Source organism: Rhinolophus sinicus, linkage group LG03, assembly GCF_036562045.2.
Source record: "Rhinolophus sinicus isolate RSC01 linkage group LG03, ASM3656204v1, whole genome shotgun sequence".
In the NCBI taxonomy this organism is placed as follows: domain Eukaryota; kingdom Metazoa; phylum Chordata; class Mammalia; order Chiroptera; family Rhinolophidae; genus Rhinolophus; species Rhinolophus sinicus.
In genome coordinates this window covers 72,154,630-72,176,134 of record NC_133753.1, presented here as the reverse complement: position 1 = coordinate 72,176,134, position 21,505 = coordinate 72,154,630, and the positions used below count along the sequence as shown (strand labels likewise).

At 41.3% G+C, this 21,505-nt stretch overlaps 2 protein-coding genes and 2 non-coding genes across 11 annotated transcripts in view; all 4 read left to right on the top strand.

The window, feature by feature from the left end:
• CHD8 (chromodomain helicase DNA binding protein 8) overlaps positions 1 to 16,353 on the top strand; it is a 57,981-nt gene extending 41,628 nt beyond the window's left edge. For 5 of the 8 annotated variants that reach the window (XM_019713558.2, XM_019713553.2, XM_019713554.2 and 2 more), the window contains exons 15-38: positions 670 to 813; positions 1,063 to 1,318; positions 1,903 to 2,113; positions 2,365 to 2,560; positions 3,053 to 3,220; positions 3,421 to 3,600; positions 3,732 to 3,842; positions 4,189 to 4,385; positions 4,639 to 4,838; positions 4,919 to 5,099; positions 5,187 to 5,276; positions 5,545 to 5,648; positions 6,817 to 6,946; positions 8,055 to 8,130; positions 8,583 to 8,637; positions 8,821 to 9,028; positions 9,455 to 9,663; positions 9,757 to 10,476; positions 10,698 to 10,849; positions 11,135 to 11,437; positions 12,239 to 12,352; positions 12,528 to 12,707; positions 13,093 to 13,209; positions 15,376 to 16,353. In XM_019713558.2, the coding sequence (XP_019569117.1) occupies positions 670 to 813; positions 1,063 to 1,318; positions 1,903 to 2,113; positions 2,365 to 2,560; positions 3,053 to 3,220; positions 3,421 to 3,600; positions 3,732 to 3,842; positions 4,189 to 4,385; positions 4,639 to 4,838; positions 4,919 to 5,099; positions 5,187 to 5,276; positions 5,545 to 5,648; positions 6,817 to 6,946; positions 8,055 to 8,130; positions 8,583 to 8,637; positions 8,821 to 9,028; positions 9,455 to 9,663; positions 9,757 to 10,476; positions 10,698 to 10,849; positions 11,135 to 11,437; positions 12,239 to 12,352; positions 12,528 to 12,707; positions 13,093 to 13,209; positions 15,376 to 15,942 (4,869 nt within the window). In that variant the 3' untranslated portion in view covers positions 15,943 to 16,353. The remainder of the gene's footprint in view (positions 1 to 669; positions 814 to 1,062; positions 1,319 to 1,902; positions 2,114 to 2,364; positions 2,561 to 3,052; positions 3,221 to 3,420; positions 3,601 to 3,731; positions 3,843 to 4,188; positions 4,386 to 4,638; positions 4,839 to 4,918; positions 5,100 to 5,186; positions 5,277 to 5,544; positions 5,649 to 6,816; positions 6,947 to 8,054; positions 8,131 to 8,582; positions 8,638 to 8,820; positions 9,029 to 9,454; positions 9,664 to 9,756; positions 10,477 to 10,697; positions 10,850 to 11,134; positions 11,438 to 12,238; positions 12,353 to 12,527; positions 12,708 to 13,092; positions 13,210 to 15,375) is intronic. The other 3 variants (XM_019713556.2, XM_019713557.2, XM_074328019.1) reach the window with 3 other exon arrangements.
• LOC141570913 (small nucleolar RNA U6-53/MBII-28) lies at positions 7,398 to 7,507 on the top strand. The gene has a single exon (XR_012495355.1). It is a non-coding gene; the product is annotated as a small nucleolar RNA U6-53/MBII-28 (small nucleolar RNA).
• Positions 11,938 to 12,046, top strand: LOC141570914 (small nucleolar RNA U6-53/MBII-28). Its single transcript, XR_012495356.1, has one exon. It is a non-coding gene; the product is annotated as a small nucleolar RNA U6-53/MBII-28 (small nucleolar RNA).
• A 1,085-nt stretch (positions 16,354 to 17,438) lies between the features above and the next one.
• The window catches only part of SUPT16H (SPT16 homolog, facilitates chromatin remodeling subunit), a 37,610-nt gene continuing 33,543 nt past the window's right edge, over positions 17,439 to 21,505 (top strand). The window contains exon 1 of the mRNA XM_019713561.2: positions 17,439 to 17,614. Within this exon, the coding sequence (XP_019569120.1) occupies positions 17,549 to 17,614 (66 nt within the window). The 5' untranslated portion in view covers positions 17,439 to 17,548. The remainder of the gene's footprint in view (positions 17,615 to 21,505) is intronic.

Here is a 21,505-nt window from a genome sequence, read left to right as displayed (position 1 = left end):
AGCTAGGCCATTCTTTTGGTGGTCTTGCCTGAAGTCAGTGATGTAGCTGCAGCTAGCAATTGGTGCTAGTTGTTGGCTGGGGTGCCTGGGTCATCTTCCGTATGGCCTGTCATCCTCCAGTATACTAGACTTTTCTGTGAATGGTGGAGTTAGGGCAGTGATCCAAGAGGACAAAGGCAGAAGCTGCAAGGACTTTGAGATATAGGCTCTGAAACTCACACAGTGTCGCTTCTGGTACATTGTCTTTGTCAGAGCAAGTCACAAGGCAAGCCCAGATTCAAGGGGTGAACCTTGACAGGAGGAACTACAAAGAATTTATGGCCATATTTAAGCCAGCACAGGTGCATTCCATAGAGGGGGACCTATTAGGATATCCTTGGGGAGTTGAGTGTGGAGAGGCATATGTAATTGAAAAAAAAACATTCTGAATATTTCTTTGTTTGTTTATAATAAAGTTAATTCAATATGTTAAATAACATCAAGGGTTTTCTTGAATGTTTTGTGTTTATCAAAAGAGGAAACAGGTGAAACAAAAGTTAAGACAGTAATCCGGTCCATTCCCATAATTTTAGAGATAAAGAAAAGAAAGCTAAACTTACACATTTGATAGAGAACCCCAGAAGCCCTTTGTGTTTTTCAGTTTTCTCATTCTATTTTCTCCATTTCTAGGAACACAAAGTGCTACTCACAGGAACACCATTGCAAAATACTGTGGAGGAGCTGTTTAGCTTGCTTCATTTCTTGGAACCGTCACAGTTTCCATCAGAATCAGAGTTCCTCAAAGACTTTGGTGATCTCAAGACAGAGGAACAGGTAGGAAGTCTGTATCTGATGAGGTACTAAATCCAGACAAAAAAGGTCAAGTTTATACTAGACAGACATCTATTGCCATAGGCATCAGGGGTCTTTCTGAACACCTTATAACCTTGTGCCTACATCATTTATGACATTGTCCAAAATCTGTATCTTTCAGATACTGGAAAACTCTCATTGTATTTCTCCATGTTTGCACCTAACGTGGAATATTTGTCCTCACGTTGATTTCTTTTCTCTCTGTATCAGGTTCAAAAGCTACAGGCCATTCTCAAGCCAATGATGCTGAGAAGACTCAAAGAGGATGTTGAAAAAAACCTGGCACCCAAACAGGAAACTATTATTGAAGTAGAGCTGACCAACATCCAGAAGAAATACTACCGGGCTATTCTGGAGAAGAATTTCTCCTTTCTTTCCAAAGGGGCAGGTCATACTAACATGCCTAATCTACTCAACACAATGATGGAACTGCGCAAATGCTGCAACCACCCATATCTCATCAATGGTGAGGGAATTTCTGGAAAGTACCTGCCATTTCTGTGTTACCTGTTTATTCTAAATGATATTCCTCAGGAACAATGGATGCATTTACTGATCCAGCCTAATTTGGGAGTGGAGGGTGGTTCTCCTTTTGAAACAATTCTTATGTGGCATGTCTTTCTCTAGTTCTTTTTACCCCCTTGATCCTGTATAATCTACAAAATTAAATAGGATTTGCTGTTTAGAATTTTATGAATAACAACTCAAGTCATTCTGTACTCTGGATAAATGTTCATCCTCACTGGTACTCCATTTTGCTGTTTTTGTTTTGGATGACAGGAGGGTGATTATAGTGGTTTGTATGTCTTTATCCACATATTTACATATTTTTAACTCAATTACAATCTTAAGCCTTACTTACTTGGAATGTTTGGTATAACACAATTGAAGATGAATTAGGATTTGGAGGTGCTGAAATTCTCTGTGTGATAAGTTGACCTTAAGTCAGATTACTCTTTTTTTCTTTGCTTCCTTATCTCAGTTAAACAAAGTATAGCCTCAGTATGTTTTTCAAGATCTCACCATCAAGTTTGATTTTTCTTTTGTCAGGTGCAGAAGAAAAAATCCTAACAGAATTTCGAGAAGCTTGCCACATTATACCTCATGACTTCCACTTGCAGGCCATGGTTCGTTCAGCTGGCAAACTGGTTCTTATTGACAAGTTACTTCCCAAACTTAAAGCTGGTGGCCATAAGGTTCTGATCTTCTCCCAGATGGTACGCTGCCTAGATATCCTAGAGGATTATCTAATCCAGAGAAGGTGAGAAAAGAGTAATCCTTTGCCTCATATCTACTGGATCCTTATAAAGCTGCAAAGCGTAAGAGGTCCTGGGTTTAATTGAAGTTGATTAGGACTAGAATAAGAGAAGTATTTAAGACTCATTCTCAGCTTTCTGATAAGGTTTTTTGTCAACTAGAGAGATGGCGGTACTGGTATTGACCTTAGTCTAATTTTTTGGTCTCTCTTTCTGCTTGGCTGATGAACTTCTTTTTCCTGTGCCTCCTATGCAGGTACTTATATGAGCGTATTGATGGGCGCGTTAGAGGTAACCTTCGACAGGCTGCTATTGACCGCTTCAGCAAGCCTGACTCAGATCGCTTTGTCTTCCTGCTCTGCACCCGGGCTGGTGGACTTGGTATTAATCTCACAGCGGCTGATACCTGCATCATCTTTGATTCAGACTGGAATCCACAAAATGACCTGCAGGTAAAAGAAATCATTGTCTTAGGGACTAACTACCTGACCTGGGAGGTTTTCAGCAGGCTCAGGATCTCTCAGAAATACTTGTCCTTCAGAGAGTACGGAATTGATTACTTAGTTAGGGGTGGCAGTGTAGATCAGAAGTCAGCAAACTCTTTTTGGAAAGGACCAGATAGTAAATGTTTTAGGTTTTGTGGACTGTACAGGCTATTGTAACTACTCATCTCTGTTCCTGTAACATAAAAGCAGCCATGGATGATATGTAAATAGCTGGATGAGGCTATGTTCCAGGAAAACTACTTACAGAAACAGGTGGCCCTGCAGACCGTGTTTGCTAACCCTTGCTCTACATGATGGGGCAATAATTTCTTCTTGAAATTGACTTTTGTTTTTGAATTGATCTCATGGCTGCTTTATGGATGTGAATTGGTATTTTGAACCCACCCCCCAATTTTATGTTATCTTTGCCCTTCCCTTCCAATGTTTGTTTTTAACCAGGCCCAGGCACGGTGCCATCGAATTGGGCAGAGCAAAGCTGTGAAGGTGTACCGTCTCATCACACGGAATTCTTATGAGAGAGAGATGTTTGATAAGGCTAGTCTCAAGCTGGGATTGGATAAGGCTGTGCTTCAGTCCATGAGTGGTCGGGATGGCAACATTACTGGAGTGAGTCTTCTGTCTGTAGATAACGTTTGTAGCCGGTCTTATTGATGAGGGAAACTAAAGCTATTTGTGCACGGGAATCTGACCACTTGGTTTGGATTCTCAATTTTTATTTCTTAAAATATAATAAACTAAAAATATTATGATGTGGTTAGCTAATACTCTGTTGGTAGTCTTTTCATCTCTCTATTGGATTTTTTTAGATCCAACAATTCTCCAAGAAGGAGATTGAAGATCTCTTACGAAAAGGAGCATATGCAGCCATAATGGAGGAAGATGACGAGGGCTCCAAGTTTTGTGAAGAGGACATTGACCAGATCTTGTTAAGACGAACCACAACCATCACCATTGAGTCTGAAGGAAAGGGTTCTACCTTTGCCAAGGTATATTCTATCTGTGCCAGAAGCTAGAGAAGCAGAGATAGGGACAGAAATCTCTAGAATGTTGTTACTGGTTTACATTGCTCAAAAGAGTGTTGTAGTCAACTTTACTCTGTTCCTTTGTTACTCACTAGGCAAGCTTTGTTGCTTCTGAAAATAGGACAGATATTTCTCTGGACGACCCCAACTTTTGGCAAAAGTGGGCCAAAAAGGCTGACCTGGACATGGATCTACTCAACAGCAAGGTGAGCTTTCTTTTCCTCTAGGGAGGAAATATTGCAGAAGACACAGTACTTTCAGGAGTCTTTATAGGTGCTCTGATTCTAGATGCTGACCTTGGTTTATGACGGTTTCTTATATACAAGGGCCGTTGTAAAATCTTTCTACATAGTAGGACCCCAGAAAACTACTTAGATCTATCTGCTGCTTAATTTTGCTTCCTGAATTCCTGTAGATTATTTTGAATGTCCTAAACAATCTTTCAGTGTGTACAAATGTTACATCCAAGCTATTTCAATCCATGATTGTTTTCATTCCTTTCCCATGATGATGTCATGAAGAGAGTTACTTCTCCTTCTGTTCTTTGCATAGAATAACTTGGTGATTGACACACCTAGAGTACGAAAACAGACCCGCCACTTTAGCACTCTGAAAGATGACGACCTGGTGGAATTCTCTGATTTGGAAAGTGAAGATGATGAGCGGCCACGCTCTCGCCGACATGACCGTCATCATACCTATGGGCGCACTGACTGCTTTCGGGTGGAAAAGCACCTATTGGTCTATGGGTAAGAACCCATTTTGCCATCAGAGGTGGTGCATCTCCATCCTGATAGATAACCCTGTTTGTCTTTCAAATTAAGAGATTTCAAAGACGGGATGGATAATGGGAAAAACTTGGTTCTATTTATTCTGTTACCATGTCCCAAGATTTTTTTGTCTCCCATCTTTTGGGAGATGTGATTCTGGGGAACTGGGGAATATCATTGAATTAGAGTCCCCAGGAAAATGTTAAGGTAATTTCCTCTTCTGTTTTTCTAGTTGGGGACGGTGGCGAGATATCTTGTCTCATGGACGCTTCAAGCGACGTATGACTGAACGAGATGTGGAAACAATTTGCCGGGCCATCCTCGTGTACTGTCTTCTGCACTATCGTGGGGATGAAAATATCAAAGGCTTCATTTGGGACTTGATTAGTCCTGCTGAAAATGGCAAGACAAAAGAATTGCAGAATCATTCAGGTAATTACCAACTCTTTACTTTTCCTCTTTCTATGGGTTATCTAATCCTTTTCAGGTCCAAGGGGTTTTCTCAATCCAAGTCTTCAATGTGTCCCCTTTCCCAGGCCTATCTATCCCTGTGCCCCGTGGACGCAAGGGGAAAAAGGTTAAGTCACAAAGCACTTTTGATATCCATAAGGCAGATTGGATCCGGAAATATAACCCTGATACTCTGTTCCAAGATGAAAGTTATAAGAAGCACTTGAAGCATCAGTGTAACAAGTAAGGATAGAATTTAGCAAAGACTAGACCATTTTCCACCTCAGACTTTCTACACTATTACTGAGCCAGCTCTTCTCTCCCTTCTAGGGTGCTGTTGCGGGTACGAATGCTGTATTATCTGAGACAGGAGGTGATTGGAGACCAGGCAGAGAAGGTGTTAGGGGGTGCCATTGCCAGGTAAAGTTATGCTATATTTTTCTTCGTGCCCTGCCTTATTCAAGAAAAACTTGGTTTACTTATTTCACTTTATACTATCTTTGGGATACCTAATAATTAAAATCTGTGTATTAGGTCTTTAATCCTATACTTGATACCAGTGGAAGGACATAGGCAGCTGCATGAGCAATTAAATTAATGTATAAAAGAAGATGCCTGTAGTCTTTCCAAGGATTATCATTTTAATTACCTGAATTGCTGTGCTGACTTTGCCCTCTAATGCCTATAGTGAGATTGACATATGGTTCCCAGTGGTGGATCAGCTGGAGGTTCCAACAACTTGGTGGGACAGTGAGGCTGACAAGTCCCTGCTCATTGGCGTCTTTAAGCATGGTAGGTACCTCTTAATCTGTTCCTTTCCTGTTGTAGATTAATCTCCACAGATGGAAAATTTAGCATGCTAATGACCAGTAACTGAGTTCTGTGATTGATCTTCAATAAACTTATGTTTGAATGGGAAACTAGTTCTTAAATATGCAGAGCAGAGCAATTCATCCCTATATGTAGATGTTCAAGAAAGACCAGATGGATAGTTAAATCCCAAGGTTCGGAGTCTCCCATCTGTTCTCTAATAACTGTTACCAATCTGTATGTCATGGCATCTAAGTTAAGATTCCACAAATTAGGGAGGTAATATATGCTTACTCTCATGAACCATGCTTGATTTGTATGACTTTCCTGTGGCTTGCTGAAAGTGTTCTACTTGTATAACATCCCATTTTTCTAAATATTCAACAGTCACTGTTGTACGTGTGAACAAGTGTTTAAGTGAAACAAAAGATAGACTACAAAAAGGGAGAATACTCCCTTTTCAGTCTTCCCTAATAACAAATCCCAGGCATTAAAAACAGTGAGCATTAAAATACAGGCCACTGATTTAGTGAATTGGGACATCATTTATTTTTAAAAAATACTTCCCTGTTTTCTTCTATAAAATTAAAGTAATCACACTGATCCACATGTTTTTGAGAAGGTTAATGGGATAAGAAAAATCCTAAGCATTTGTAGTCTTAGATTTACATGTGTGACAACAGAGGTTTAGAAGAGTCCAAACATCCTGAAGTGTTCGTTTGTTCATTCATTCATGCGTTCATTCATTCACCGTTAATCAAAAATTCAGAGTGTCTATTTGCAGGTACAAGTTTTTTATCCTTCCTTTGAAAATGTGTGACCTATCCTAAATTATTTCACTGTTTTAGTTTCCCCATCTATGTAGAAAGATTACCAGTTAAATGGCTATGTAAACCAATTACCATTCTATATAAATTGATTAAATTCCTATCTTCAATAACTAATGTTAAAGCTCTTTAGGACGCTAAATTGCTATAGAAATGTTAAATATAGTCATATAACCCAGCAGCTGTCCAAATTAACATTTAAATTATAATTTGCATTGTGAGCAAAATTGCCCATATACTCTAATTATTCCAGCAGCGTATGAAATAAGCATAAAGGCAAAATGAATCCATAATTCTTTTCACTTTATGGCTTTTTCTTCTAGGCTATGAAAAATATAATACTATGAGGGCAGACCCAGCCTTATGCTTCCTGGAAAAGGCTGGCCGACCAGATGACAAAGCTATTGCAGCAGAACATCGAGTGCTGGATAATTTCTCCGATATAGTAGAAGGGTAAGCATTGGTGTTTAGTTCTCTTAAAGCTCTGAGTCTGCCCTATGAAGGCTATGGTTGCTTGTTCTAAGAGATAACACTAGTCTTGACTGAGCCTATTGGGATTCTTAATGGTGGTTATACTCATGAATGATAAATTCTTAACAAAGAGTGGGACCAGTTGAAAGGACTCCGTAAACTGGCCTAAAACCATAGATTGCCATAAGATGCAAATAAGGGTGAAAATTAATGTTACTCCCAAATAGTTTGTTTGATGTTCTATTCAGTTTTTCTTTGCAGTACTTCTCTGTGCAGCTACAGTACTGAAAGGATACTGGTCCTCTTGAAAGATAATAACCATGTAGCTCTCCCATGCCACTTATGTGGTAGAGCCTCAGGAAACTTTAGCTCTGGTTTATCATCTCCCGACGGTGGCTGGCCCATAAAGACATTCACTCTGCCTGGATACATGCCTCGATGATGAGTTGCCATGCTAATACTGAGCCACCAAGTAGGGCAGTGTTGCCCTGCTTTGGGTGCCAGTGAGTTTAACAAAACTTCTCATGTGGAGACCTGAGGGGCATGTGAAAGAGTTCACTTAGTTCATGAATACCCACCTACTCTTTCATGATTGAGAGGTTTCTCTTTGATGATCACAACTTGATGATCACAACCTCAGTTTGCTTAATAAAGGACCCTCAGAGGAAATGGGGTCATTTATTCATTGCAAATCATTTATTATGTCACCCTTCTGCTCAACAGAGTAAAGTAGTAAAAATAAGCAAGTATGGACCATTCAAATGAAATAAAAAGTAAATAGTAGGGCAGGTAGGGGAGAATGGGTTAAATAATAAAAAGGGCTATCAAGAAAAAGGAAGTGTACTGGTCAGTGTTTCATTTCAAATTAAAACAATTTAGAGTGGCACTTGATCATTTTCTCTCAGTTATTTGTTGTGTTGGATGCTGTACCTAACTTACCAAAACTTAGCACTTGGCCTACCATTCCTTCCAGCATGAAAGAAAAGACTGTTCCATGCTGGCTTGTATGTTTGGCCTGGTCTTCATCCTAGGTTCCTCTTAGTGAAAGATTATATTGTTAACATTTTCTCATGTCTCTGGATAATTTCAGGGTTGACTTTGATAAGGATTGTGAAGATCCTGAATATAAACCACTCCAGGGCCCCCCAAAAGACCAAGATGATGAGGTGAGGAATCCTCATTTAAGTCTATTTTCTCTGTTAAGTATTCTCCCAGTCCCCGAATCTTGAAGTATATGGATTAATTTATAAAACAAAATGGAAAGTAATTACTATTTAAGAATATGAAGTATTAGTGGCAAGGATTGTAACACCACCTGGGGAAATCAGGGATGGCTCTGTGGAGGCAGGACCCAAGCTGGATACTGAAGTATATTATTTAACTATTAAATTCCTAAGTCCTCTTTTCAAGCCATTAATAAGAATTGATATTTCAGGTTCTGCTTTCTTACTGTTTTAGTTGGTTGCTTCCGATATTTTTGTGAGGGTTCCTTCATTAGAAATTTTTCTTAATCCCTTGGTGCCATAGACGGACATACACGAGAAAGTGATTTCAGAATACCAACATCCCCCCCCTCCCTCCCCCCTCCATCCTGTGTGGGGTGGCTTTCCTTTTCTAGGGTGATCCCTTGATGATGATGGATGAGGAGATCTCAGTGATTGATGGAGATGAAGGTAAATTTCTAGGTCAAATAGTACAATTTGTCGGGGGGTGGGGGGAGTAGGGTTGGGGAATTATTGACTGAATTCTACCCTCTCCTGGGATTTCTAAGAGCTTTGCCTTTGGGTAGTTTGAAATACAGTATTAGCTCTACTACCTTTCCTGTACTTTCGTTCATTCTACTTTGCTTCTCACAGCCCAGGTGACCCAACAGCCAGGCCATCTATTCTGGCCTCCAGGCTCTGCTCTGACAGCTAGGCTTCGGCGCCTAGTAACAGCCTATCAGCGCAGCTACAAGAGAGAACAGATGAAGATAGAGGCTGCAGAACGTGGGGACCGGAGACGGCGGCGTTGTGAGGCAGCCTTCAAGTTAAAAGAAATTGCACGGCGGGAGAAACAGCAACGGTAAAATAAGGCTGGGAATTAGGGCTGAGCTATATGCTAGTCTTCAGCCATAGGCCGCCCTATATTGAAAAGCATCTTAGAAAGAATTGATTTTGGAATTCCCTGCAGCGGGACCATCTTTTTTTTGCCTTTAATTGTTACACCTCTATGATGTAAGCCTCACATGTGTGCATAATCAACTAAGGAAAGTCTCCTGTGTAAAGTAACCATTCTCATTGAGTTATTTGCATCATTTTTCCCCTTAGCTTGCTAATTCTTAAATTCTTACGTTACAGAGTATGTCTTACTACCTCTTCTACTGTTATCTGCACCTTCTTTTTGCCCCTACTTTCAATATTTGTGTATTCAGATATTCTAAGCCACACTCAGAACTAACCAGTTTCCCTGTGTTCTGATCACTGTGCCTGATTCCCCTTCCTTTTGTAGATGGACAAGGCGTGAACAAACTGATTTCTATCGAGTAGTGTCTACCTTTGGTGTGGAGTATGACCCTGACACCATGCAGTTCCATTGGGATCGCTTCCGCACTTTTGCCCGACTGGACAAAAAAACAGACGAAAGCCTTACCAAGTATTTCCATGGGTTTGTGGCCATGTGTCGGCAAGTGTGCCGCCTTCCCCCAGCAGCTGGAGATGGTAAGTGAGACTGGAGATTCTTGGATGAGTGGGGATGGATGGTGACAGAGCTCACTCTTGGTTCATTTCTCCTTCCACCCCTGTCTCTTGCAGAGCCCCCGGACCCTAATCTTTTCATTGAGCCCATCACTGAGGAGAGGGCCTCACGGACTCTCTATCGTATCGAATTGCTTCGACGCTTACGGGAACAAGTTTTATGCCACCCTCTTTTGGAAGATCGGCTGGCATTATGTCAGCCTCCAGGTCCTGAACTGCCCAAATGGTGGGAGCCCGTTCGGCATGATGGGGAGCTTCTACGAGGGGCAGCCCGCCACGGGGTGAGCCAAACAGACTGCAACATCATGCAGGACCCAGACTTCTCTTTTTTGGCTGCCCGTATGAATTTTATGCAGAACCATCAGTCAGGAGCATCAGCTCCATCCCTGTCACGCTGCTCTACCCCACTGCTGCACCAGCAGTATACCTCGCGCACCGCCTCACCGCTGCCCCTGCGCCCAGAAGCTTCTGTTGAAAAGCCACCTGAGGAGACAGCTACCCAGGTCCCCAGTCTGGAGAGTCTGACTTTAAAGCTAGAGCATGAGGTGGTGGCCAGGAGCCGACCAACCCCACCAGACTATGAGATTCGAGTAGCCCCCTCTGATACCACCCCACTGGTGTCTCGGAGTGTCCCACCAGTCAAACTAGAAGATGAGGATGAGTCGGACTCTGAGCTGGACTTGAGCAAGCTGTCACCTTCATCCTCTTCTTCCTCCTCCTCATCCAGCTCCAGCTCCAGCACTGAGGAGAGTGAGGATGAAAAGGAAGAGAAGCTAAGTGAGTGCATGTGACAGGCTGTTGGCCTTCTTCCCTATTTGCCTCTTCTGCTCTTTCCCATCTTTTCTAAATGCATCCTCTGAGAGAGATTCGGATTTTGGTTTGATAGACTATCAAAACAGATACATTATTTTTGGGGTCTTTATTTAAAGCCCATATAACACCATTGCTATATAATTTTATTATTTCATCTTTGCTCATACATTCTGTATGATCTCTAGCTGCTGACCGGTCCCACTCAAAGCTCTATGATGAAGAGAGTCTCCTATCCCTTACTATGTCCCAAGATGGATTCCCAAATGAAGATGGAGAACAAATGACCCCTGAGCTGCTGCTGCTACAAGAAAGACAAAGAGCCTCTGAGTGGCCCAAGGTAACAGCCTCATTCTTGGACATGCAGAGTCTAGAAATATTGTACAGTGTAACATATACAGGGAACAAGGAACAGATGGTTCTGGCTTTCTTTGATTGTGTTTAGTGCTATGTGTTTTTTTCATGAAACTTCCCAGCTGACTTAGGAATCTGATACTGTTACTTCCCTCCTTTTTCCCTTATGATTTTACCCATCCTGATACTGATGGCACTATTGTTTGTCACAGAATCACATAGCTAGACTCAGTCCCTAATACCAGTATTGATTCGTTTTTTCCCCACTCAGGATCGTATCCTGATAAACCGTATTGACCTCGTCTGCCAGGCTGTACTCTCAGGGAAGTGGCCTTCTAGCCGCCGGAACCAGGAAATGGTAACTGGAGGAATTTTGGGGCCAAGCAACCACTTGCTAGACAGTCCCTCATTGACTCCAGGAGAATATGGTGACTCTCCAGTCCCCACACCACGAAGTAGCAGTGCAGCTTCCATGGCAGAGGAGGATGTGTCCGCAGTCACCACAGCAGCAGCTCAATTCACCAAACTTCGCCGCGGCATGGATGAGAAAGAGTTTACAGTTCAGATCAAAGATGTAAGCTCAGCATTTAGGCATTGGAAAGTGGGGAAGGAGGTTCCAGTTCTTCTTTCTAACGCGTTTCACCGACAGGATACTAAACTCATTTGGTTAGCTAACTTTGAAAATGAGAGGGGGAAAAAAATTAGAGCTCACAAAGATCCATTTAGGAAAAATCATTGTAGTAAAGGAAGGGATCTTGACTGGTGTCTACCGAGGACTAGTTAAAAGAAATCATATTTTTAAAAGAACTAATTGATACAAAGCTTCTTTTGGGTGGCTTGCTTCCTAGTTTTTTAAAAATTGAAGTCAAATTGGGGCAAAGCTGTTAAAGTGACATCTAAATATTACAGGCCTTATTAAAAATAAAAGGTCATTAAGTCAATGATATTTGTTTTATAGACGGAAATTTTTATTTTTCCATATCCTCTTCCATGTTGAGCCCTATTAGCTGGTCATTAAGTACTCAACAAGAAAATTTTCTTAAATTAGTATGTAATGGGAATACCAGGATTTTGCCCCTGTGGTGAGTTGCTATTCTAGTACTGCAACACCACGTAGGGGGTTTTTTCCTGCATTGGGTATTGTTGAGATAAACCCTACTTGTCTTACAGCCACCTGAGGGGCACTAGATCAAGAAATGAAATCTTTCTAAAGAAAAAGTATATATGTTTTGTTATATTTCCAATTTCTACCCTTTGGATAGAGGCCTTCTCACCATCATCAAGCCAGAGGGTGACTCTTACCTTACGTCCCTCAAAGCTTAAACTTAAAAACATGTGCCATATGACATCTTGGGTGGGTGGGTTGTCTTCCTAGGAGGAAGGATTGAAGTTAACATTCCAGAAGCACAAGTTGATGGCTAATGGAGTAATGGGAGATGGACATCCTCTGTTTCATAAGAAGAAGGGGAACAGAAAGAAGCTAGTCGAGGTGAGTGTTAAGAAATTCTTTAACATGATGATTAGATAAGATCTTTTATATTCCCAGTAATTGATGAGGGACTAGAAGATATTAGTTATTTTATGGCTACCATTGGCTCTGCTCCCCCTCTCTCCCTGCCCCAAAGAAGAGTCTGTGCTCATGGGGGTGGATTCTGGGTTTGCAGCTGGAGGTGGAGTGCATGGAAGAGCCTAATCACCTTGATGTGGACCTGGAGACCCGGATCCCTGTCATCAATAAGGTGGATGGTACTTTGCTGGTGGGTGAGGATGCCCCTCGCCGGGCTGAACTGGAGATGTGGTTACAGGGTCATCCAGAGTTCGCTGTCGATCCCCGATTTCTAGCGGTGAGTGGCAGTTCCATCCAGCAAGATTTAAAGTTGTTCCCTTGGTTTTTAAGCGGTGTGAGAGGGAGGAAGCATGCCATGTTATGTCATTGTTTCTGTATCTACAAAATAAGAGTAGTAAGTAGTACCCAGTCATCTTTCCTCAGAGATTTGTTGTGAGGATCAAAATAAAATAATGTTAAAGCACTTGTTAAACTAAATGCTAGGCAAATATTTCCTATTAAACTATTATGTAACCACCTAAAATTTTTGGAGAGATCTGCTTACTGGCATTTTTCCACTAGGACTAATCTTTTATGCAATAAGTCAATCTAGATACTAGCACCTTAATAATTACTCCAGAGATTTTTATTCCTCTAGAATAACTAATACTTTTCTGTTGCAGTATATGGAGGATCGCAGAAAACAGAAGTGGCAGAGATGTAAAAAAAATAATAAGGCAGAATTGAACTGTTTGGGAATGGAACCAGTACAGACTGCTAACTCTCGGAATGGAAAAAAGGTGAGTGAGACTGAGGCATTACCATTCTGTTCCCACAGTAGATGTGACTGGAGAAATTATTTAATGCAATTTATCTTTTTTCCAGTGTATTTCCAGTTTGAGAAATTTTCAATTTTCAGTCACCAATAAGAAACCAGAGTATTTTTATTGGTATTTTTACAGCCCTCTGGCATCATCATCTCTAGAAGAGCATAAAATTCTAAAAACTAATTTCCGCACTGTAAGCATATTAAAATAAAAGAATTAGTAAGGTGCATTAGAACATTCAAGTCCTTATTCTGCTCTTCTACTGACTAAAGGATTTTTGGCAAATCCTTTAGCCTTTTCAATTTGTACATCCTGAAAAGTGAGGGGTTTGGGCAGATAATCTCTAAAAGTTTTATGATTCTATATACTATAGAAGTGATTTGGAGGCCTACTAAGGAAAACAGTCATGGGGTTTCCCAACATTTAAGAAGTTGAGAATTATTAATAATATGCCAGTAATGGAAAAAGGGCAGAAAATCATGTTTTATAGTTTATAATAATAATTTTGGTCAGTAGTTTATTTCATTATTTTCAAATATACCTATGCTTTTTTATCATGGTTATGGACCATTTGATAGATTAAGTACCCATAGTCCTTTCCACCAAAATATAACTGGAAAAGTTTCTCTTGGCTATGTTTGCCTTACTCTGGGCAATAGTTACATTTTTTAAACATATATAAATCATCGTTTGGTTTGGTAAGCAGTCATTTAAAAATGGATTAGTACTTTTGTATACTCATTTTATCTAATTCCTCGTTTGATCTTTTATATATATGTATATTTCATATATATGTGTGTGATACATATAAAAACCACATGGTTTCTCTGTTAATAAAATTGATTTCCTAATGAACAATATCTTTTGCATTTAACATTCTGAGGACACTATTTTGCACATAATATATACTTATTTGTGATACGAATTTATGAGGTTTATTATTTTTATATTGGTAAAAGTGGTTTCATACATATATTGTTACTATAGAAAAATGGTTTAATTTTCCCTCTTAGCATCCATGGGACCAAGAGTGTAATAAACAGAATGTCTGATATGGGAGGCTGATGGCTAGAGCTGGTACCTTCTCTGTCTTGAATTTAACTCTATAGAGCAGCCTATAAAGTCTTTTCCTAAATAAAATAATAATATTTATTTTTACTGCAAGTATTTTTGCTGCTTCTTTATAGCCAAATGATAATTCTAAGAAAGAGAGGATCATAGGAAATCACAGAAAATCATGTGACTAGTACAGAATTCTTAATGCAGAATTGATGGTGTATCTAGCACTGTGTACTTTATTACTGGGACCTGCAGGAATTTAGGTGCTATTATATTTTAAAAGTTCATACAAATAGAGTTTTGAGATACATGTTTTTCCAAGTTAGAAAGGTATAGTCTCATGTCAGGTATTAGGCTTAGATTGGGAACTGTCCAGAGACACAGGTACCAATTATCTGAGTTGATGCCAGTTTACCCAGTACTGCACTTAGGTCTAGCAAAGCAGAGGCAGTAAAAGCAAAATTTACAGTCATAACATCTAGAATAAGCAATTTAAAATTCAGCAGATACATAAGTTTTTTATTAATGTGAAAAACTTACTTTATTAAATTTGGCGAGGAGCTAGCCACAGTCTTTTTGATGCGCTAGACATCCAAAAGTCTAATCTGACCTTTCTTGAATTTACCACTCTAGGGTAAATAATCAAGGATAGTATTGTAAGTACAACATAGTTGTGAGGCACTTGACATGATAAGATCATGTGAACAACCTGCCATCAGTATACTGTGCAAGTACTGATTCATTCAGTGTCTTACTCAGGCACATCATTAGCAAAGGTAAGCATTTGTGAAATGGTTGGCCAGAGTAAAGGTACAGTGTAGTCATGGGAAAAAGCAAAACTCTGGTTCACATGAGTATCAGTATCAACTTGATCTTAGTTTCAGAATGCTTCAACCAGCCATGTCCAACATTTGTTCTTCCCTATTATATCAAGCCACCTCTGATTATTCTTGTTTTGACCCCCCTAAAGACAGATTCAGTGAAAAAGCATTTGCAAACTAGGACTGTTGACTTCTGTTTTGTTTGGTTTTGTTCCCCCCCACCTTCCTTTTTACTATATTTTTCTGTCCTTCTTCCCAGGGTCACCATGCTGAAACTGTGTTCAACCGGGTTTTGCCAGGGCCTATTGCACCAGACAACAGCAAGAAGCGAGCCCGTAGGATGCGACCAGACCTTTCTAAGATGATGGCCCTGATGCAGGGTGGAGGCACTGGGTCCCTTTCTCTGCATAATACCTTCCAGCACAGCAGTAGTGGCCTGCAGTCTGTGTCATCTCTGGGTCACAGCAGTGCCACATCTGCATCTTTGCCTTTTATGCCGTTTGTGATGGGTGGTGCAGCATCATCCCCTCATGTAGACTCCAGCACCATGCTTCATCACCACCACCACCACCCCCACCCCCACCATCACCACCATCACCATCCAGGCCTGAGAGCCACTGGCTACCCTTCTTCACCAGCCACTACCACCTCTGGTACTGCCTTGAGGTTGCCACCACTGCAACCTGAGGAGGATGAGGACGATGAGGATGAAGATGATGACGATGATTTATCTCAGGGCTATGATAGCTCAGAAAGGGACTTCTCACTCATTGATGATCCTATGATGCCAGCCAACTCAGACTCCAGCGAAGATGCTGATGACTGAAGCCCCAGCATGGTCCCCATTGCTTGGGTGGCTGCTGTATTTTCATTTACTCTGGCCCTTGGACTATGGAAAAGTGGGAGGGGCAGGGGAGATGTGGGGATACCCAGGACTCCAGGAGGTGAAAAGGAAAAAAGAAAACTGTACCTGATTGCTTCCAAATTTGAGCGGATTGAGTGGGCAGGGGAACTCCTAAAATAATACTCGACCACTTCCTCATTTCTGGGGAAGGAAAAGGAGACTAGAGCAGCTGAGGCGCTCACCCCTCCCTAGGCACCTCCATTAACCACAGACTATGTAGTGCTGGCCCTAGCCTCTGGCACAGCCTGTTCCTGGCCGAACTGTGGATACAGCTGGAGGGTCAGGAACTGTTACCTTCCTTCCCTTGGCATTAATAAATTTAAGTTAATCCTTTTCCACTCTTCCCTCCTATATTTGCTCCAATCCAATATAAATATTAATTTTAAGAGTTTATGTTCATTATGGGTAATTTTAACACCACTTTTCCCTAGAGTTCATTACTGATAGTGCAAAGTTAACGTGGATAGAGCAGACAAGTCATCTGTACTTCATTAAAGGATTTGTGTAGACCCCAATTTGCTCAAGGCAAGGGAATGGTTTAACCTGAATAATAGGATTCAAACTCCAGGTTTTTATGAGAAGGAAGAATTTCGTGAAGAACCACGTACATTTTGTTTTGGATTAACTGAAATAACGGTGCTTTGGGGAAGTCTTAAGTGTGTCACTTTATGAACTGCAGCAAAGAGACTGGAAAGACGCTGTCACGACTTGGTCCCTGGGTACTGGGTTGTGTGAATGAATATTCTCAAGCCATTTGTTTCCTAGATCCCTTACCCAGCATCCCAGCGCTCAGATGAAGCCTGGGCATTTTAGTTCCCTTTCTAAGGTGAAGTCCTTCTTCCATAGCTTGGGTCTTAGTTTTATCCGGAGGGCGGGTTCGCTTTCCCATTTTTGAGCGTTCTGTCCGTGCGAGCCCTCAACCCAGCGTCCTGGTGCGGAGGATCCTCCATCCAGGAGCAGCAGAGGCTTTTGCTTCCCCGTTTCTAGGAGGGGAACGTGCCCAGTTACGCTGTATTCTTCCCACGCCACATCCCGCTCTTTCCGCTTCCCCCTCCTTTGCCGATGGGTGGGGCCATTACACCCGCGCGCGGCAGTTTGTGAGGGGCGGGGCTGGCATGTCAGGTCCAACACCTTAGCATTGCCCTGCAGCAGACGGCTCGGCAAAAAATCGGAGCTCCTGGAAACTGCAGCCCTGCAGAGTAAGGGCGGGGGCAGAGCGTCACGTGATGACGTCGACTCGCGTGCGGTTGTTGCTAAGTTGACAAGAAAACCCCGCGAAAACTAGACTGCACATTTTGTTGATTCCCCCACTCTGCCTCCCCTTAACCTCCGGAGGGAGGATTAAAGAAAAAAAAAAAAGCAAACAAAAAAAACCCAGGGCTGTCGGGACCCGGAAGCGGAAAGGGCATTTTTGAGGTCGATACTTCCGGGTCATTGGGAGAGTGCGGGATTCCGGGGCCGAGAGCTGGTGGCGGAGCCGGGAACTCGCGTGATTCTCGGGACCCGAGGAGGAGCGGCGTCCGTGGCTATGGCTGTGACTCTGGACAAAGACGCTTATTACCGGAGAGTGAAGAGACTGTACAGCAATTGGCGGGTGAGCTAGATCTCGTAATTTTCCCTAGGGAGCCCCCCTCTTCCATCCCATAATAAGCCTGTTTCTCGGCGCCCTTTTTTCCCTTTCCGTCGGGAATTCCCGGGTTCAGTGTCTCGCCCCTTTAATTGCTCCAGGATCATTCACCGCAGGCGGCCCCGGGCGCCTCCCCCGCCGCCACAGGGACTCCCCTGCAATCACCCTGCCCTGCGGCCACCACCATCTTTCCCGCGTGCCGGCCCCCGTCATGCATAACAGCCGCCTCTCGTAGTCTCTTCCCGCCTTAGAAGAGGCATCATCCTTCCCTCCCACTCCGTGATCACGTCTTGCTGCCCCCTCCTGCAGTGTTCACACACACCCACGCACTCGCTCTGTCCTTCCAGAACCAGAGTATTCTGCCCCAGGTCCCGCCAGAATTACAACCACCTTCGTAAAGGATGGATGGAGGGGCTAGGAGGATGTGAATCGGCCTCTTTGCGTTTCTTCTTTGCGGCGCTTTTGCTGGAGTGAAAAAAACATGATACCGCTCACGCGCAACCGCCTCATGTTCTAGGCCCTGCCGTGGGTAACACAGAAACCTAACGCTGAAAACCTGCAGACGTTAGTAATACACAAAACGATGTGATGCATAAAACCTCATTAGTTTTCCTTCTTGGTTTTTGTTTATCCGTAGCACGTGTCAGAAAAAGAGCTGTTGCAGTTACCAGTCTTTTAAAGATGGACAGTTTTGCTGCTTGAAAACGTCCACAGTTAAAATTTATTTTTATGATAGTAATTTATCAGTGAAAACATTTGGTTGTATCCTGTGGTAGCCTGAGCTGTCTAGCTTAAGTCTGGCCTCTGAACTCTGTCGCCCAAGAAAGATAAAGCTAATAAAGACTTTAAAACCTTTAAAACGTCCTGACAAAAAAATGTTCAGTTCTGATTTCAGCATTGTAAATTGCCTTTCAAATTGATTCTATACTTAAAACCAAGCAATTAAAATAGTCATTTCCCTGCCATTCATATTAAAGGATCTTGTGCATGTTTCTTCTTTTGAGGATAAATGCATTAGATAATTAAAAATAAAGTGGATTCTTAGTTGCATTTTATTGAAAGCAAAAATAAGGACTCTATGCTAGACAAGTGCTGAACATAAATTTTATTTTTAAAAATTTGTATTGGTTAATTTTTATCAAATGTTTGTACAGCTTCTCTCACTGTTACATTTTTAAATTTGAACATGATCCATGTTAGAAAAACTCTAAAAGCCCTGAAATTTTCTAAAGATTATTAAGTATTAGTGTGCTGGTAATAATCAAAAGCCTGCTCTTCCACCCATAGACCCTGAAATGATACACCTTTGATGTGAAGGTTGTTTCTAGTCCCAATGATTTAGAGTTCATCAAATTATTCTTCATCCTCTCTAAAACATTCATGAAAGCTAAAATTTAGAGCCTACATGATAGTTAAATGCAAAGCGTGAAATTAGGAAAAACAAGGTTTGATACAGATTGGCAAACTTAATCTCAAAGGACAGTCTTTAAATCCCTGAAAGTTATTGGCCCCCATTTTTTGTTTCTCAAAAATCATTCAAATTTAGCTTGGCCCTCCAAGATAAATAAGTCTTTAACTTAATGACATCATTTGAAGGGGGATGGTAGATGTTGTTAAGACCCGGGTGTTATAAAATTGAGCCAAGTCAATATAAAAATTATTAGCAAAAGTGTGGCTAATTATAATAAAAACATTATTTGAATGAACTTTCTGCTTTTTTTTATAACTAAATTTTAATAACTATGCCCAGAACCCACCTGTAGAATTTCTATATTCAGTCTTTCTGGGTTACAGTACTTTCATTCTGATCTGCTTAAGCAGAGATCGTAGTTTTCTGGGATAAGTTCTCATTGCTTATCCTCTGGTAGCAGAAAGATAATAAAATACATAGATGCATGTTATTTATACCTGTTTTTCTTTTACACTTTTTCCTTTTTAAAAATGGCATTGAAATAAGTGAACAATTTGAAGTTAACTGTATAAATCTCAACCCTGTGTTGTCAGCTCCCATCTTCAAAGGACTCTCTATTATGACAGAAATTAACTAACTAAAACATGTGGGCTCCACTCCCACTTTTTAGTTTTAGGTACCTTTAAGCATACATAATACGCCTTTCAGAACTGTGTGGTTGCACTCGCTACCACAGGATAGCTCCAACTCTCTTCAACTAGGAAGAGTTGTAGAGAACTGGAGAGCTACTAACCCCCAGCCCTTTTTTTTTAATAGTGGGAGCTAAGGTGGCTCCTAATCGCACCTATCTGCAAGTTGACTTTGGGTTAGATATTAGGTTGGTGCAAAAGTATTTGCGGTTTAGAAGGTGCAAAAGTAATTGGGGTTTTTGCAGTTTTTTTTAACCTTTTAAAGCGCAATTACTTTTGCACCAACCTAATACATATTGTGGGGCCACTGCAAATAAGATGTATTTTATCTTAATTACAATTTTTATAACTTAAGTGCTAAAAGCAGTTGCTGTATCACACACTTAACTGAGTAGAAATGTCTAAAACTTAATACCAGAGTGAACAGTGTCACTTTAGACTTGAGAAAATAGGCTGTCAAAACAAGCAGGAAACCTCCATAATGACTACAATTTATTACTGTTTTATGACTTCTTGAATGTTTGAGTCTAGTCCATCCTGCCTCTTATTTTAAATTAGAACTGCTACAAGGATAAAGGGTTTGTGTGTTTCTACATTAGAAATCCCTAGGCGATAGTGGTGGGTCATAGGAGGGCTGTGGGCTTCTCTTATACTTTCCTGGGTCCTTATTCAGGACTTCCAGTCTTTTCATGCTTGTGATTATATTTAACCAAGTAATACTATTAGTACTGCATGGGGTATGAGGAGAGAGGTTACCCACCATTCTGGGGTCCCAGCTGCTTTGAGAGCTAAGGGATATAATATCCAGGCACACCTATAACTCGTTTTGACACCTACCGATTAGAACATCCTGCGGAGAGTGAACCTTGACTTCAGTCATCAGCCTTTTATCCGGAAAGAATTCCATAAAACGTCAAAATAGCAGCTGTTTTCAAAAGGAATGCTGCTCCAACGCATTCATTCATGTGCTCTACCAGTCACAATTGAGGTGGTGGGTGGCTCCAACCCTAAACAGAAAATTTGTGCCTGTGGAGAAAACTAACAAGCTGTAGTGTCAGTACTTCTCTTGAGTGCCGCTTTCTGGCTCTTTGCTCTTTGCTGATTTTTGTCATGGACAAATTTCTTGTTCTGGATTGCTCGCCAAGACTAGGCATCCATCTTCTGTGGCTTAGGAAGTCTTTGAAATATAGGCGCTTCCCATACTACTTTCAGCACGATAATGTTCATCTCAGTTCTTTATGGGTCCTTTTTCTCAGGAGGGAGTTAGAGAAAGGTTTAAATAATGCTTTGGTCTCTTGAGTAAACAGGAGTAAAGATGGAAGTAAATGCCTGGACAGGTGGGATTCGTTTACGCTTGCTTACTCAACTTTCATAATATTTATTTTTTATCTCATTTACCAAGTGTAATTAGTGCCTGGCATGTACAGGCACCCAGTGAATGATGGTGATGATTTCTGCCTCCCTTTCTAGGTTTGAAGAGAGTTCTTTCCAGCCTACATTTAGGGTGACCATAAGTCTGCCTTTGCTGAAACTGTTCACCTGTTGTCCCTATGTTCAAAATTCTCAAAATTGCCTTGGTTTGGATGATAAATTATGTGGACATCCTAGTAGCTATAACCAGAGACTTCAAAAATCAAAAATGTTAGTTACCTTTTTAATGCAATACCCTTTTGGTTCGAAGGAAGATATTTGTTCCTGTGCTGCAGTATTTCCCCAATTTTTTTATTCAGATACCAGTCACAATTTTTCCTGATTCCT